At 40.9% G+C, this 17,781-nt stretch overlaps 1 protein-coding gene across 4 annotated transcripts in view; it reads right to left on the bottom strand.

Moving 5' to 3' along the window:
* Positions 1-17,781, bottom strand: part of DOCK9 (dedicator of cytokinesis 9) — a 214,996-nt gene that overhangs the window by 14,013 nt on the left and 183,202 nt on the right. For 2 of the 4 annotated variants that reach the window (XM_044913526.1, XM_044913527.1), the window contains 4 exons: positions 15,929-16,035; positions 4,710-4,832; positions 3,878-3,991; positions 2,156-2,302 (listed from right to left, as the gene is read on the bottom strand). In XM_044913526.1, the coding sequence (XP_044769461.1) occupies positions 2,156-2,302; positions 3,878-3,991; positions 4,710-4,832; positions 15,929-16,035 (491 nt within the window). Of the gene's footprint in view, positions 1-2,155; positions 2,303-3,158; positions 3,195-3,658; positions 3,665-3,877; positions 3,992-4,709; positions 4,833-15,928; positions 16,036-17,781 lie in introns of all 4 variants that reach the window. The other 2 variants (XM_044913528.1, XM_044913529.1) reach the window with 2 other exon arrangements.

Here is a 17,781-nt window from a genome sequence, read left to right as displayed (position 1 = left end):
CTTCCCAATTGCTACAACTATGAGAAATTTCTGTTGTTTATAAGCTGTCCAGTCTCTGGTGTTTGTTACAGCAGCCTGAATGGACTGAAGTCCACAGAGGGCTAGCAATAGGATTAGGGTGACTGCGAGAGGTATAGGGGGGAAACCAGAGCGAGTGGCCAAAGTCTATTTGGAGTGGCCAAACTCCAGGTTCCCTTCCCTAGTCCCCGCCCCACAAGAGAGAAGAGGTTACTCCTTGGAGAAACTGGTCTGGAAAAAGTCTAAATGGGTTTACCAGTCTTAGCAGAAAGCAAGGGCAAAGGTACAGAGCAGAACACAGGGTGAGCAGGTCAAAGCTTACAGGCCGAACATGGGACCTTCAACCCTTGCTCATGTCCTGCATCCAGATTCCAGAATTACCTGCTTCCTTGTCCCCTCTCTACCACTTGGGCAGGAAACTGGAAGACTCTTCCCTGGAGAAAAAAAGGGCCTCAAGGAAACAGATTTCAGAGACTAGGGATTCCAAAGCAGGGCTCAGGATGGAAAATGAACTAGGGATTCTCTAAAAGGGTGAACTTAGAAGGACACAGAGCTTAACACTGCTGGAAATTGAGCAGGAGGATATTTTTGTTTGCTTAATATTTAATATTTATTTATTTACATTATTTTTGTTTTTTATTTTTAAAGATTTATTTATTTTAAAGAGAGTGTGTGTGTGTGTGCGTGAGCCAGGGGGCGGGGCAGGGGGAGAAAAATCTTCAAGCTGACTCCCCACTGAGCGCTAGCCAAGCCCCACACAGGGCTCCATCCCATGACTCATGATATCATGACCTGAACCAAAACCAAGAGTCAGATGCCTAACTGACTGAGCTACCCAGGAGCCCCAATTTTTATTATTTTTACATTGAAGTATAATTGACACACAGTATTACATTAGTTTCAGGTGTACAATGTAGTGATTCAACATCTCTATACAGGAGGCCGTGCTCACCACAAATGCAGCTACCACCTGTCCCCACACGACACCATCACAGTACCATATGCCTTATGCTGTGCCTCTAACTGGAAGCCCACATCTCCTACTTACCTTCAGCCATTTTGTCCATCCCTCCACCCCCTTCCCTTTTGGCAACCATCCAGTTTGTTCTCTGTATTTATAGGTCTGATTCTGCTTTTTGTTTGTTTATGCACTTGTTTGGCTTTTTAGTTAGCAGGAGGACATTTTTAATGCAAAAGACAGGAGCTCTATCTCGTCCTGAATTTCAGGAAGCAAAGGGATGCCCAACTTCCTGGAGATATCCTGAAGACAGTGGAACACATAAATATACAGGAGAAATGTGTAGTTTCAGAAAAAGTCTTCATAAGAGCAATACAGCAGAGGGCAGTCTCTCCAAACAGAAAGTAGATCTCATTCCTACAAATGTGCTGGCTAGTTAGTTCCTTCCTTGGTCTGTCGGCCTGTCCATCTGTCCATCATCATACTGAAAATGGTATATCCTTTCAGATGTTACTTTGTAAAATAATGTCTTTTTTTTTTCTCAAGATTTTATTTATTTATTTGTCAGAGAGGGAGAGCGATCACAAGCAGGGGGAGTGGCAGGTAGAGGGAGAAGTAGGCTCCCCGCCGACCAAGGAGCCCGATGCGGAACTTGAACCCAGGACCCTAGGATTATAACCTGAGCCAAAGGCAGATGCTTAACCCCATCTGAGCCACCCAGGCTTTTTAAAATTATGAAATCTTGGGGCGCCTGGGTGGCTCAGTCGTTAAGCGTCCGCCTTCAGCTCAGGTCATGATCCCAGGGTCCTGGGATCGAGCCCCGCATCGGGCTCCCTGCTCAGCGGGAAGCCTGCTTCTCCCTCTCCCACTACCCCCTGCTTGTGTTCCCTCTTTCGCTGTGTGTCTCTCTCTGTCAAATAAATAAATAAAATCTTAAAAAATAAATAAATAAATAAAATAAAATAAAATAAAATAAAATTATGAAATCTTTACTTAATGAAGGACATCGGAAAGCACAGAAAGGTGTCAGGAAGAAAAAAACTACACTTGCTACTCAAGGCCAACCATTCTTAATTTTCCTGTTTTTTTTCCCCGTATACACATTTATGAATATATAACCAGCCATACATAATCAATCAATACAGTATTATATTGCTATATTTCCAAACACAGTCATACCTTGCCAGAATCCTGTATCATTTTGACATTTTCAGAACCAAATTTATCTGAGTAAAGTTTAAGAAGTCTCTGGGAAATTTCTGACAGAGGTGTGAGTTTGGGTTCTTTGTAAATATACTCTTTTCCATCTTCATCTTCAAAGAATCCCTGTGACATAAAGCACAATTAGAGCTATTCCCAACTATAAGCCCCAGGCTCACCACCCAGGAAAGATTCTTGTGTTATAAGGGTTAAAAAAAAAAAGGCGGGGTGGGGTAGGGAGGATGATTCTAAAATAAAATCCTACTTAAACAGGCTTTCTGAAGAGGAAGGAAAATGATAATAATGTGAAGTCGGGGTGCAAAAATAAAGGAAAACACAAAACTGCAAACTCATTCAAGAATGCTGTCATTAAGTGTTGAGTGAAATGGAGGACTGGAGACTCAAGACTGTTCTCTCGGGATCTAATGATGGGATTCAAGCCTGTTTCACATTCCCAAGAAGCAGAGCTCACTAAGAAATGATTCGGCAGCCTGCTCCGGGCAGGCCTCGGAAATGCACAGAACCCCCCTCACTGGCCTCCCCCATTGACATAAGGACTTTACGGCATAAACAGAAACATTCCAGTCTGAAGCAGGTTCGGCAAAAGTTATCTGACGTTCGCATAAATTCTATTTTGCTCTACTTATGAGAAAAATATGAAAGGGCTGGAGCATAATATCAGAAAATACTTTCACTATCACCAGTTAGCATGTGGTTTAAGCACCAATCATGTCTGAATACAACAAGGCTTAGAATTGCATGGGAAGTGAAAAAGGTTGAAAATTTTAAAGTCCAGATTGGGGTTAATACTTGAAATAAATGAAAAAAAAGTTTCTCATCTAAAATAAAAATGGTGCAAAAAACACAGTATATTAAAAAAAAAAATGCAGGCTAACATGAGACAACACCCACATCAAACTAGGAGTTTAGATGCAGTAATTTCACTACATTAACTTGCTTTTTAAGCATTTACTATAATTACCTCCACATCTGTTTCACTGTCTGTAAACTGGTATTGCTATAAAGTTATAAAAGACAATAACAGGATAAATTGAAGGTTATATAATGCTCATAGAAAACCACACACCCTAAATAAATGGATTATAATTTAATACCATTTAATCATGTTAGAGACTTGGAGGTTAAACTTGCAGTTAAATTTAAATGAACCCTTTTCTACAGGGTTTCTGAACTATGACAATGGTAAATATACTTGTGGAGATATTATACTACAGAAGATAGAGATGCGCAGGGAACAAAGGAAACCAGAAAGTCTTAATTTTGGTTTTAAAACATGCAGTATAGAAGTGTAAGGAAATAGATGATTTATTTCTGTAAATAGAATAAAATGTTAAATTTTTTTTTTTTTTTTGAGTTTGTAATGACTGGACAGATATACATACAGACTGGAAAAGGAAACTTGCGAACCACACTGAGGTACCAAAGGTGGTGCTAAAAATGTCTTATGGAGGGAGAACTTACCGCTGCCTTAAGACAGTAATAAAGAAAAGACAGGAAGAAAGAAAAAAAAGCAGAAAGTTTACTGCCGCGGAAGATAAGAATCATACTAAATATGACAAATTCATCAAATTAACATTTATAGAAAATACAAAATTTACAAAATACAAATTTATAGAATTAAAAATAACAAAAACAAAAACAAGGACTTAGGAGGGCCTACAGAACAGAGAGGAGGCTCACCTGTCCAAAGAAGGCCACTCGGAAGTATGTCCCCAGGAGCCTGCGGCCTGAGTGCATGACCTCAGTCACTTTGCTGTAGGCCCGGTGCAGTGTGTCATACAGATGGGCCAGCCTCTGAAAGGCAGAACAAAACCCATTTCTTCCCACTTGCAACTAGGAGAATCAGTTTTAAAACAATTAAATGAGATCACAGAGGTAAAAATTTCTTGGACTTGAGTAAAAGAAACAAAACACACAGACACACACACAAAATCAAGACTGTCTCGACTGCACAATTGGTAACAACCATTTTTCAATTATAATATTTTCTACCCAAAGAGCCATTTTGCATATTGAGGATCCATCAAATCTCCACATTGCAGTAAGCACCTTCTGTTTTCAAGTTAACATGAAATGTGGGAGACAGTAAAGTCCTATGATGACGTTTTTAGTCTTTGCTTTTCCTACTTCTCTGATAAGTTACAAGAAGCTGGACAGCCTCCCCAGGGAGGGTGGCAGGGACAATGGCTTCCCATGCCGATGGAGCAAGGAGCAGCTCTAAGGAAGAAGGCGCCCGGTGATTATAAAACTCTGTTCTTGGTAACCTTTCAAAAATGGAGTGGCACAATTACCAATCCTTGTTTTTTGAGATTTGGGATCTGTATAGAGGTGGGGCCCATGTGGGCCACGTATAATGCTCTGCAGGTGGTGACCTCCAGCATCACACGGAGGGTCAGAGACCACGGGTCATCTCTGATCGTGGCCTGCTTGCTCTCTTTGCATGTAAGAAGGTTTGGGTGCATGTGTCACCCCACTGTCCTCTCAAACAGGAAAAAACAAACCACTCTGATACCTCAAAATCTCTCCGTTTCTCGTAAATGGGGATGATGAGTTTATAGATGTCAGCAATTAGCTCATAGCGTTCAGCCTTCCAGAGTCCATCTGCACACTGCTCTAGAAGCTCCATGAGCACATCCTGATCAAAAAAGAAGGCCACCGGTCAGAAAAGAGTGTTATAGGAAACACGACATTGTATTCTTTGCAGAATGCTTAACCAATTAAGATGGTTAGGAGGAAAATGTCAAAATACATTATTTCTAAACACAAACTTCCACACTTGTAGTAAATAGCTCATCACTATGTTCTTTTTTAATCAGCCATTTTTCAATCATTTACAAGCAGAAATGAAGGGTCACACTGTATGCCTGTGTAATAGTTATATACCACAGGGAAAAAACGGGACACTGATAGCTTCACACAGGCTCTCAATTTGTGTTAGTTCTATTTTTATAATTATAATTTAGAAAATTTTTTTTTCCTGGGGCACCTGGGTGGCTCAGTTGGTTGGGGTCTGACTCTTGATTTTGGCTTAGATCGTGATCTCAGGGTCATGGGATTGAGCCCTCCGTTGGGCTCCGTGCTCTGCGGGGAGCCTGCTTGAGATTCTCTCTCTCCCTCTCCCCCTCCTCCCTGCTCTCTCTCTCTCTCTAAAGTAAATAAACAAATCTTAAAAAAAAAAAAAGGAAATATTTTTTTTCCTTTCTGAGAAACAATGACAATGCTGAGACATGAAATTACTAAGTGTGACTTCAACCCAAGTTAAGCATCTCAGAGCAATTTAGTGATGGCACATGGTAGGCATGACGCCTGCCTCACCAACAACCTTTCCTCCTTTCCTTGGAGGTTTCTATCTACTTGGGTAATCACCCAGCCTCTATTAAAGTCCTTGGACTCTGGAGGAGCTAACACTTTCCATGACTCAGGGGTTGGGGCACGTGGCTCAGGTGTAAACTAATCAGCATAAATCTATTTCCTGGCCACAGTCATTGTTTCATCATCCGTGGACATGTGACCTAAATGGGCCAATCAGGGTGAATTTTAGGACCCTGTCCTGGAAGGCTGGGACAGAAGTGTTCTCATCAGCCCAGACATGACAGGCAGCAAGGAACCTGACTGGGGCTGACATCCTGAGAGCCAGGCAGGGGCCCATGTGCCTTAGTAACAGTGGAAAGCTCCCCCTCCTTCCCAAAGCAACTGTATCATGGATAACTCTGTTAAACAATTCACACTGATTGCTGTCAATCTTTCTGGAATTTCCTAATTGAAGCCAATTTACTCGACCTTTATTGTTTAAGCCTATTTGAGTGGGGTTTCATTAATGCCATTGAGCAAATTTTCGTGTGCTTCTCTGTCATCTCTATAGCTTTGGCAAAGTGTCCAATCGTTGGCTCATTTTTCTACTGGGTTGTTTATTGAGTTTTGAGAGTTCTTTACATATTTTGAATAAAAGTCCTTTACCAGACACATGGTTTGTAATTTTCTCCCAACCTGTGGTTTGTGTCTGGATTTTCTTAACAGTGTCTTTTGAAGAGGAGAAGTTTTTAATTCTGATGAAGTTTAATTTATCAAGTTTTTATTTTCTGGGTTGTGATTTACATACTGTAAAAATCTTTAACACAAGTCCACAAAGATTTTCTCCTTATGTTTTCTTCCAGAAGTTTTATAGTTTTACATTTAAGTCTATGATCCATGGAGTAATTTCTGGATATACATAAAGTATGGGTCATTTTTTTAATATGAATGTCTAATTGTTCCAATACCATTTGATGAAGACAATCCTTTCTCCACTGAACTGTCTTTGAATCCTTGTCAAAAATCGGGGGGATGGGGAGATGGGGTAACGGGTGATGGACATTAAGGAGGGCACGCGATGTAATGAGCACTGGGTGTTATATAAGACTGATTATCACTGAATCACTGAACTCTACCTCTGAAACTAATAATATACCATGTGTTAATTAATTAAATTTAAAAATGAAAAAAGACAAGGGAAGTGTTAAAAAATGATCTTCTCTAGGTATCAAATATACTATGTACTCTACTAAAGCAAAGAAAATAAATTATATTATCTGAATGACTGGGGAAAAAACTCAACTGAACCGTATGTGTGTGGGTCTATTTCTGGCTTCCCCATTTTGTTTTAATGATAGAGATGTCTAACCTTGTGCCAATACCACCCTGTTTGGATTACTACTCCAGCTTTACAGAAGGGTGTCTCCACAGTGACACTAATGATATGTTGAGCCACACAACTCTTTGTTCTGGAGTCTGTCCTGTGCACTACAGAATGTTTAGCAGCATCCTCAGCCTCTACGACTAGATGCCAGGAGCAGTACCTTCTCCCTTCCCCCTTTCCCCAAACTGTGACATTAAAAAACCATTTCCAGACATTACCAAAAGTTCCCTGGGAGATGGGGGCAAAATTACCCCAATTGAGAACCAATGCTTCAGAATAACCTTAAAAGTCAGATAGCGTGACTCTTCGAACTTTTTCAAAACTGTTTTGGCTAGTCTACTTCCTTTGCAATTTTCCATATAAATTTTAGAATTCATTTTGTCAATTTCTACCAAAACTCCAGAAGGGACTTTGATCAGAACTCTCTGAATCTGTCAATCAGTTTTAATAATATAGTGAATTATATTAATTGGTTTTCTAATGTTGAACCAACAGTGCATTCCCAGGGTAAACTTCACTTGGTCATGGTTTACTTTTCTTGTTTATATTTTGTTAGATTAAATCCACTAATATATCTTTTAAGGCTAGTTGCCTTTAAACATGTTTGTATCCTCTATTATACTGTAAATGAAGGACAGGACCTTTGTTTTTCATTCCTAACCTAATGTTTCATTACAGGCCTAATGCTTACAGTTTATAGATCCAAAGAAAATAAATATATATATATTTTTTAAGTAGGCTACACACCCAGTGTGGAGCCCAATGCGGGGCTTGAATTCATGACCCTGAGATCAAGACCTGAGGTGAGATCAAGAGTCAGACGCTTAACCGACCGAGCCACCTAGGCCCCTCAAAGATAAACATTTCTAAAGCAGTTGTCAATCAATTTGTCAGAAAATACTGACTTAAAAAAAAACATCTTTAAAGCAAGGCATTTAACTTTTATGTCATGTTTACAACATATAAATCATAAAACTGTCATCAGTGTAACTAAACTCTGAGCCAATACTTATAAAGAGGTATACCAGTTGTCTCACACTTTTATTGCAGGTCTTTTAAGTGCAAACACATTACATAGTAACTACTGTAACAGCTATAGAGAAAGAAGAAATCAGGAAAGGTTCTAATACCATCTCTTCTTGTGCATTTGTATTATAAAGACATACATCTTTTTTAGTTTTGTCTCAAATCTTTTCCAATGAGAGAATCTGCCCAAGCTAAGCATGACAAATTCTCACACTCCTCTGATTATAAAAAGCTAGATAAAAGCATACAAATGAAACCTGTATAATGTCAGTATCAATGTATTTACCTTTCCATATGAGTAAAACTGGTGATATAATAAAGGTCTAACCTAATTTGGTGGTCATGAGGATCAAATAAAATTTTACCCATCAAAATGCTCTGAAAACTATAAATACTATGTGGTTAAATTCACAGGCCAATTAAATAAATCTCTCCTGTTTCAATCTTCGCTTTCTACTTTGTAGTGATTTTTAAAACTGGTATCTTACTTCCACTGGGCTATGTAATATCCCATAGTGCCACCCACATATTTGGTGGTTAGGAATTTCTTGGAGGAATGAATTAGTCTGCATTTTTCTTAGTAATATAACAATATTATTCATAGCTGCCCTTTGCTGTTGGGAAGCGAGTGAACAGTCCTTTTATCAAAGCCTTGCATTCCTCACACACCTTAGGTCAAAGACGTTGCTACTGGGTAGTTTTTGAGCATCTTCCTTCTCAGTGGTGCTGAGGGACTACAGGTAGAGGTGGAAGAATTCTGGAAGGCTCAATTCCCCATCAGGGATGAGGACAGGTACACCCAAAGCATTCTTCTGATAATGGAAGTCAAATGGAACTTTACCCATCTTAAAACTGTCCTTGTTTAACTTACAGACTACTCATTTGGCCCCTTTTCTCAATAGTGGGCTTTGTTCAAAGAGAAATGTAAACTTTCTATAAAAAATTATAATTGGTTCCACTAGTATAGGATAATCCACACTACAGGTGTGAATACACAGTGATGATACCGTTTGTGGATGGGACCAAAGAGACCTACAGATTCTTAATTCCACGTTGTAGCAGTTACAGCACAATAAGCATCTAGAGTCGTTTTAATGTAATCTCACAGAAAATTAAAAATTCTTCTCAAAGATTTATAAAAGTTATAACTAGGCATAGTCACTACCACATTGTTAACCTAACTCTTTCCTTCATTCATTCACACATTTTACCAAGCATCTACTATGTGCAAGGCACTGTGTTTGACATTGGGTTATAAAGCAAATTTATATAAATAAAATTAAGTTTCTGTAATTTATAAAAATGGTTCTATTTCTATAAATGTGGAAGGCAGGTTTTAGATGGTTTATTAGGCTATGCCACATAAATGAAATTTGTTTTGAGGAGGAGGCCTTCAAAGACACACAGAGGTTATCCTTAAGAGCAGCCAGAACTGATATACTAGAGACTCATGACCACCAACTGTAAGACGTGAGGTACATGTTAAGATACCAAGGACGAGGAAAACAGTGATTTCAAATACGTGCCCAAACTGCAAGTCACAAGGGCAGATGCTCTGAATTGACAGCAGTAGGGATTTATTTATTTAACAGTAGTCAGTGTGTCTCTGGGTGAGTACTGGAGAGGCCAATGATCAGTGAATAAAAAGCACTTCCTGCTCTCAGAGTCCAGTATGAAGACTGATCCATAAAGAGATTATAAAAAATGCTGGTAAGTGCCGATAAAGAAACATGCAGGCAATCAGGGATGCAGACAGGAACGGCATCCATCTAGTAATGTGGGAAAGGAGAGACACACAGTGTTCTAGAAAGTGGTGACTGAGTCTTAAAAGTGCTCAGGAGTTAGTAAGGCGAAGGTGAAAGGTGGCAGTAGAAAGGAAGAGAGGGGAGACATTCCAGGGAGAGGGAAGAGCAGGGGCAAAAGATTCAGGGGCAGAGGGCAGCATGGTGGGTGAGGAATTTACAAGTAGTCTGAGGGGTTATTCAGAGTATAAAATCTGAATCAGTGAGTGGCAAGAGATGAGGCTGGCGTGGGATGGTGGTGTGGAAAGGATTTACAGAGACTAAATAGCTATACTCAAAGTTTTCTATGTCAAAAATAAATTAGTTAAATGTAGATAACTTTGAGATATGAAAATACATATAGGCATATGTCAACTACTACAATGATGAAGTATTCAATAAGGAAGATGTTACTTGATTTTGAAATTATCTTCTGTCTATTCATGTAAGGTATCCTTACAGCAGCCTTTCAGGTATATTTTAAATGGCCCTAGATTTAGACACTTAATATATATTAAATAGAATTTATGGGCCAAATGCCCCAAATTGGCAGTCTACTATTCTTACTCTCGTTCAGTCAAACCAGAAACATGTGAAAAGTTTAATAACAATGAAACCTGAATTCAAGGAGCCTATCAATACTATAGGCAACTGAGTTAATTGTGGAAAAATCTGTCATATTTCGTTCAGAAAGATGGACTTTGACCAGGGAAACTCCTCCAGAATGGTTGGAAAACATTTGATAAAGCCAACAGAGCTTAGTAAATAACTGAAATAAGTATCACAATTTTATGGCAATCAGGAATTAGGAAATAACACATCATCAACTTTTATATGCTACTGGACGTTATTTTATCTTTTTTTCTGATTCAGGAGGCAGATCTATAGTTTATCAGTCTGATATCAGTTATTATTATAAAGAAATGATAATATATACTACAAAAAGCAATGTCTGTATAGATTTTACTCAAAAACAAACTAAGGGGCGCCTGGGTGGCTCAGTCAGTTAAGTGTCTGACTCTTGGTTTCGGCTCAGGTCATGATCTCATGGATCGTGGGATAGAGCCCCACATCAGGTTCTATGCTCAGCAGGGAGTCTGCTTGAAGAGTCACTCCCTCTGCCCCTCCTCCACTCTCTCTAATACATAAATCTTAAAAAAAAACAACAACAACTAAAAATAGCTTCTATAAGAGCCCTCTTATAAAAGTAGAGAGTATGGATTACTGAACACCAAAGTTTAATTTAGTAAGGTAAATTATTCAGGCTAATGTCAACTCTATATATACCTAGACATTTAGAGCTGGTGCATCAAGTAAGAATTCTTTGAACAGAAATAACAAGTAAAAGAAAAAAAAGAAAGAACCAGTAATCACAGTTCAGTTTGAGAGACCATACGTCAACACAAAATTATAGAGTCATAGGAACTATGACGTCATAGTAACTAAACACTGGGGCATATATGAATGATATTCTCAGCAGAAATTCCATGTATTAATTTACTTAGAATTCCCACCAATCACCGCACCTGAAAATCAGAGCTAATCCAGACAATGGTCAGATAGTGATAACCTTGAACGGTGGTTATACAGAAAGCTTGATGGTTTTATCACCTTGCTTAAAATTTAAATGCCAAGATACATCTTCTAAATTGCCAATACATGCAAAGAACAGTAAGTAATTACTGGTTGGAAAAAAAAACCCTCGATGAACCTTATGCATCTGGAAAGCTCACATTTTATGCTATCAGACTGAGCTTAAGAAGATCTCAGTGCACCAAGCTCATGAGCAACTGAGACAACTGTTTAAAATGTAATTAGCCAGTTCCATTTTTCAGTGTGCTCCAGAGATGCGACTGAGGTCACTGGGCACCGGTCTGTGGGAATAGCACACACTAATGTCGTATATGGGCATGTATGTGTGTGCACAAAAACACTTACAGGAGCCTGTATATGTTCAGGGTATTTGAAAATTTTTATTTAAATGCTGATTTTTCCATCTAGCGTTGATTAATCTAACCTACTTATGAAGCTAGAAGTTGTCCCTGTTATCTGCCATTTAGAAATAATGTAAACGGGGATGCCTGAGTGGCTCAGTCATGATCCCAGGGTCAGGTCATGATCCCAGGGTCCTGGGATCGAGCCCTGCATTGGGCTCTCTGCTCCGCGGGAAGCCTGCTTCTCCCTCTCCTCCCCGCTTGTGCTCTCTCTCCCTGTCTCTGACAGATAAATAAATAAAATCTTAAAAAAAAAAAAAAAAAAAAACATAAATGTGTGACCAGGCTTGGGCAATGGCATACTTTATGGCTTAATTCACATGGCCACCATATTATTGTTTCTCAAGATAGAGCTGAAAACCCTTTGCAGCAAAATAATCACTTGTGATGTTTAAAGTACCACACTCAACCAACTGAATCTGGGGACTGGCAGAGTGGGAAGACTGGAAATCTGTATCTGTAACAGGAATCTAAGTAATTTCTAACTAAGCATACTAAAATTTGAGGACTACTGAACCAGGTGATGCTTCCTGAGGCAGGCACATCACTTATATAACCCCAAGCTACCACATGGAACACAGCTAGTTTATGGAATGAATCAATATATGTAAATACAGAAATTTCCAGGTCACAAAGAACTCAGACAACTTCCAATTCAAACTGTAAGGGACCGTGGTTTTGGTGTTTCTCCTCACTGGGAAGAAAGCGCTGCATGCAATATAGTGTGCTAGGGCAGAGACCACACTGTGCTCACATTTCTATCTCCAGCAAGTAGTTCAGTGCTAAGGAAGCTCAGTAAATATTTGCAAAATGAAGCGGGCCAGTAAGTCCTGGTATGAGCCAAGGGTAGACCAGTTAGACCAGCCCATGGGCGAAGTTCACTAGTCCCTACTGCAATGACCTGCATGACCACAAAAGTGCCTCCATGGATATTGATTTGGGGGTTGTAAAGAAATTTTGGCAAGTGGGCAAATAGTGAGCATGGACTATATTTTCTATTTCCCCTTCCAAAGTCCCTCCTGACCCGTCCTTCCTAGCTCTGGGCTTTGGGAGGTTGATGCACCAGGACTGCTGGCCTGCCGGCTGCACTGCCTGTCCTCTGGCTCCTGGCTGAGTTCAGCCAATGGATGGTCCAGCAGGAGCCTGGAGGGCAGGCAGAGAGTGAGGATGGGGTGGCTACGCACATGTCCCTCCCTGCCAGGGTATGGGACTGAGCTCTCCCCTACAACCTGTCAGGTGGCCCCCCTGTGGAGTTTCTCCCTCCCTCCTCCCCTAGCCCACAGGGTGAGAGGTGGTACCCCAGATGTTGCTAACCTCGAGGGTACTGCAATATTACTTGTTGGTTTCCCCATACCCTGTCCAAACTTTTTCAAAGTAGTCCATTTATTAGCCTTTCTTCAATGTCCCGAGTGTGCTGCCTATTTCTACATGGGATCCTGAGGGAGGAATCTCAAAACTTCATAGGCTGTGTGGAGTTTTGACACACAGGGGACTCAGAATTCTTCAATCTGCACAGGCTCTAACTTGCATAACAGAATTGTAAACAGGAATGGGATGCTTCTTTTTATCTAATCAAAAGCATCTGGGAGGCAGTCTGCTCTTTAGATCAGAGTCAGGGAAGATGAACCGTGATCAATAAAAACCCATTCTGCTGCTAGGAGAATTGTGTGTTCTTATGCAGCTCCATGAAAATCATGTTAGGAGAGCACAAGGCATTTAAGTACATCTAATAATGCAGATTAAAAGGGCAATGATTTTTATTAAGCTATGTGTTACACACCTATTCCTTTCAGCTTTCTCCAAAACTCTTTCTGGGTGAGAGACGTTCAACTTCCTCTTTTTCTTGAAACATCCTGATAGTCAAAGCAAAAATGTAGGTGGCAATTTCTGCTTTCCTGGCTTTTGGAACATGTTCTTCTTTCAACTCCCAACTAGTTTCAATCTTGACATGCAGGGGTTGCTTAGGACTTTATAATCCCACCGTGTCATATCCTAATCGTTACAGATCGTCGCGTACTATGGACCTTGTTAAACATTTACCAACTTTATGCTTCAAGGACAGGGTGGAAAATCCATATTCTGGAAATCACTGATAAAGTTACCCCTCTCACATGTTTAGTTATCACTCCGGCTGGGTGCCGTTCACAAATTTCCTCAATAAAGCCTGAGCTTGATTTCCTCGGCTGATTCCCTAGCCTGCAGTGATTACTCCAGCCTATTACTTCATTTTATCATCCCCGCAGGACAGGTTACTGAGAACTGTTTACTTTCAAACCTTTAGTTGTTCTTGGCACCACTGCTTTCCTTATCAAATTCTAAACAAAATGCTGTACTCCAGAGGTCTGTGTAGGTACTGGGTTGGACAAGGGTGGTTTCTGCAAGGAGACAATACATTTGAGCCTCTTCTCAGAGAAAAAGCCAGTCACACTCGCCTTGAAGTTCAAGGCCAAGAGTGTGCAAGCCTTATTGTCTCAGTGACAGGTTTCACACTTCAGAGCAAAAATTAAAAATTACCATCTGCCCAGGTGTTTCAAGGTAGAGAGACAGCTGAACTGTCAATGCCATGTAATAATTGTTTTTTTTTCCTCTGGGATTCCTAGAAAACTTTATCATGGTTAAAATTACTTTAATATTTAAATGTGAACTGCACTCCATATATTATCCTTCTTTCTCATGTTTACTTTTTGATTTAGAAGGTCATTTGAGACTAGACAATTTATGACAGTGGTTCTTAAATTATGGCGGCTTAAGACCCCTTTATATATATACATATATATATAATTAAAATTATTGAGAATTCCTTAAAAATTACTGAGAACTTTTATGTATATGGGTGTTATCTCTCCATATGTATAATATTAGGAATGGCAACTGGAAAATGCTAAAAGATTTATTAATCTAATTAAGATAATAATAAATTTATTACATGTTAATGAAAAAATAATGAAAAATATAACATTTTCCTCCCCCCAAAAAATGAGGGAAAAGAGTAGCACTGTTTTACATTTTTGCAACTCCCTTTAATGTCTGACATCATAGGAGAAACCCGCATTCTCATACCTGCTTCTGCATTCAATCTGTTCAACATGCTCCTTTGGATGATGTATACAAAGCAAGTCCAGCTTCACACAGACATTCGGTTGGAAAAGGAGGGACCTCAAAGACTTCCTGAAAGGGTCTCGGGGACCCCAAGGCTTCCTGAACCACACTTTGAACTGATTCTCGGACTGGTTAATGTCAGGGAGGATGTGTGTTCGTGGCCCTACTTACTGGCAAGAGCATGATTAAAAGTCATAGTAGTAACTGTAGGACCTCCACCTCATAAAAACAAGTACAACAGAGGCAGAAGACATTTACTTCTTTCTCTGTTCTTTCTCTCCACACAAAGAAACAGACAATTTTATTTTTCTTTATTTAAAAGACAGGCAGGATCAACAAGCTTCCCTTGACTGTTCCATTCGGCTCTGAGCTGAGAGGAGGCAGGTGCACAGGGAAAACCCTTTGACGGACAGTGACCGAAGAGGAAACTCAGGGAACATAGGCAGACAGCTGGCGTTTGTTCCAATTCCTCGCTTTATTTTAAAGCTTTCTGGTTCTCAGTAAGTGGCTGCAAGGTAATCCTGTTTTGGCAAGAGTGGGGCAGGAACTGCCACAGCGATCTAACACTGAACCTTCTGCTCTCTACTGGGGTGGGGAGGGGTAGGGTGTTCCGAGTCTCACCGAGGGTGAGAAGACTCTGGGCTGAGGCACGCAAGTGAGGCCGCGAACTGGGCCGCTCTGAGCCCCTGAGCCCAGTCTGGCCTCTCATGGCTCTGTGTGTCTGGAGACACAGGGGAGAGGTCAGGTGGGGTTTAAAAGTCTGAGTGGTCGGTTAGTTCAGTTGGTTAGAGTATGATGCTAATAAAAGATTAAAATAGCAATAAAACCCATGAGCTGGAGAAATTAATGGCTGGAAAGAATGAGAAACCTTATGGTCAAAATACTAGACCTTTTCCCACACGTGTTTGAGCTCTTAGCCTCACCTCGCTCCTAACTAGCTCCTCAAACTGTCTTTCCAGAGAAAAGGAGGAAGTCCTAGAAAGGGGGATGGCAGAGCTATCACTGCTCTGTTTCAGCCGTCTGGAGCGTTAGTTTAGTCCGAGCGAAATGGGCAGCGGCAGCTGCTGAGAGAAAACCACTGTGTGATGTGCTGGCAGAGCACAGCTGCCCCCGAGATACTCACGGACTGAAGACCCCCGCCAGCCGAGGCGCTCACCTCGTTGAAATGGACATCCTGCATTCCGACGTCTTCCATCATGGAGGCCTCCTCGTCTATGTTTGGGGTAATCACCCTGAATGCTGTGCATCCTTGTCTAAACATGCCTAGAATGGACATAGCAGGGGAGAGAGCCAGTCAGTAACCCGTAAGTGGACGGACCTTGAGGGTTCTTCCTGCCGCCATGTTTCTGTGTTGAAGGAGACAATGAACTCTGAAGTCTCTTATGTCTCAGGCCACTGTTCTCACAGGGAGCCATTGTGTGCTTCTCTTCATTTGCTTCCTCATACCTAGCGTTCTTCTCCCTCAGTTCTTTCCTCATTCTTTTAATTTTTCACCACCTTTATTAAAAATGTATGCAACCTTTAAATAAACTATAAATAAACTGAAACAGGGACTGGATCCAAATTAGTAGTTTTTTAAAATAACAACAGTAATTTGATTTGGTACGGTGACCCATGCTCAGATACCAAGAAAAATAAAGCCAAAGCCAATCAAAGAGAAACATGACTCAAACAGAACTGTTTCCTTCAAGTTGTCACCTCTCCCACCGTGGCTGAGGGTAACCCAGAACTCAGATGAGAACTTGCTCTTCTCCTTCATGGAGCAGTCTGCCAAGAGGTAACTCACCAGCCGCAGCCATGAGCTGAGAGGCTGTTAGCTGGTTCCATACCTGCTGCCTGAGGGGTAAGGATGGGCCTCTTGTCCGCCCACAACCGAAGAGCAGGAGCACCGGCAGCATGAATACTGCAGAGGCCTAAGCACTCTAATTCTCTAGGGGAAATCATGTAAGGTTGGAGCTGGGATAAATAACCGGGATAAGGATAAACCCCTGGGGCGTCTGGGTGGTTCAGTTGGTTAAGTGTCTGCCTTCAGCTTGGCTCATGGTCCCAGGGTCCTGGGATCGAGCCCCACACTGGGCTCCCTGCTCGGCCTGCTTCTCCCTCTCCCTCAGGTGTTCCCCCTGCTTGTGTTCTTTCTCTTTTTCTGTCAAATAAATAAATAAAATCTTTAAAAAAAAATGATAAACCCCTTAAGCAATAATGGCCCATTTGGGGCCTTCACTCATCTTGGAGTCACTGGGGAAAAGTCATGTGTCAGTTAGACAATGTCAGCTGGGCAAAAACGATCAAGTACAGAAGGACTTGAAACGTCCTGCTACTCTATTTTGAGGTCACTGTTTACAATAAAGCAAAACAGAACCCAAAACTTGAATTGAGACCTCCCATATTTTGGGAAAAAGAGGAACACAGAGTATTTTGAAACCACGACTTGAAAGAGTAGATTTGTGGAGAAAGGGGAACCCTCTTACACTGTTGGTGGGAATGCAACTTGGTACAGCCACTTTGGAAAACAGTGTGGAGGTGCCTCAAGATGTTAATAATAGAGCTACCCTATGACCCAGCAACTGCACTACTAGGTATTTACCCCAAAGATACAGATGTGAGGAAAAGAAAGGGCATGTGCACCCCAATGTTCATAGCAGCAATGTCCACAAGGAGCCGAGATGCCCTTTAACAGATGAATGGATAAAGAAGATGTGGTACATATACACAGTGGAATATTATTCAGCCATCAGAAATGATGAACACCCACCATTTGCATTGACATGGATGGAATTGGAGGGGATTATGCTAAGTGAAGTAAGTCAAGCAGAAAAAGACAATTATCATATGGTTTCACTCATGTGGAACATAAGTAACAGCATGGAGGACCATAGGGGAAGGGAGGGAAATCCAAAGGGGGAGAAATCAGAGAGGGAGATGAACCATGAGAGATTATGGACCCCGGGAAACAATCTGGGGGTTTCAGAGGGGAGGAGGGTGGGAGGAGGGGGTTAACAGGGTGATGGG

The sequence above is a fragment of the Neomonachus schauinslandi genome, chromosome 3, assembly GCF_002201575.2.
Source record: "Neomonachus schauinslandi chromosome 3, ASM220157v2, whole genome shotgun sequence".
NCBI classification, from domain to species: Eukaryota; Metazoa; Chordata; class Mammalia; order Carnivora; family Phocidae; genus Neomonachus; species Neomonachus schauinslandi.
Note: the sequence above shows the minus strand (reverse complement) of the source record. Positions and strands in the feature narration are given on the sequence as shown.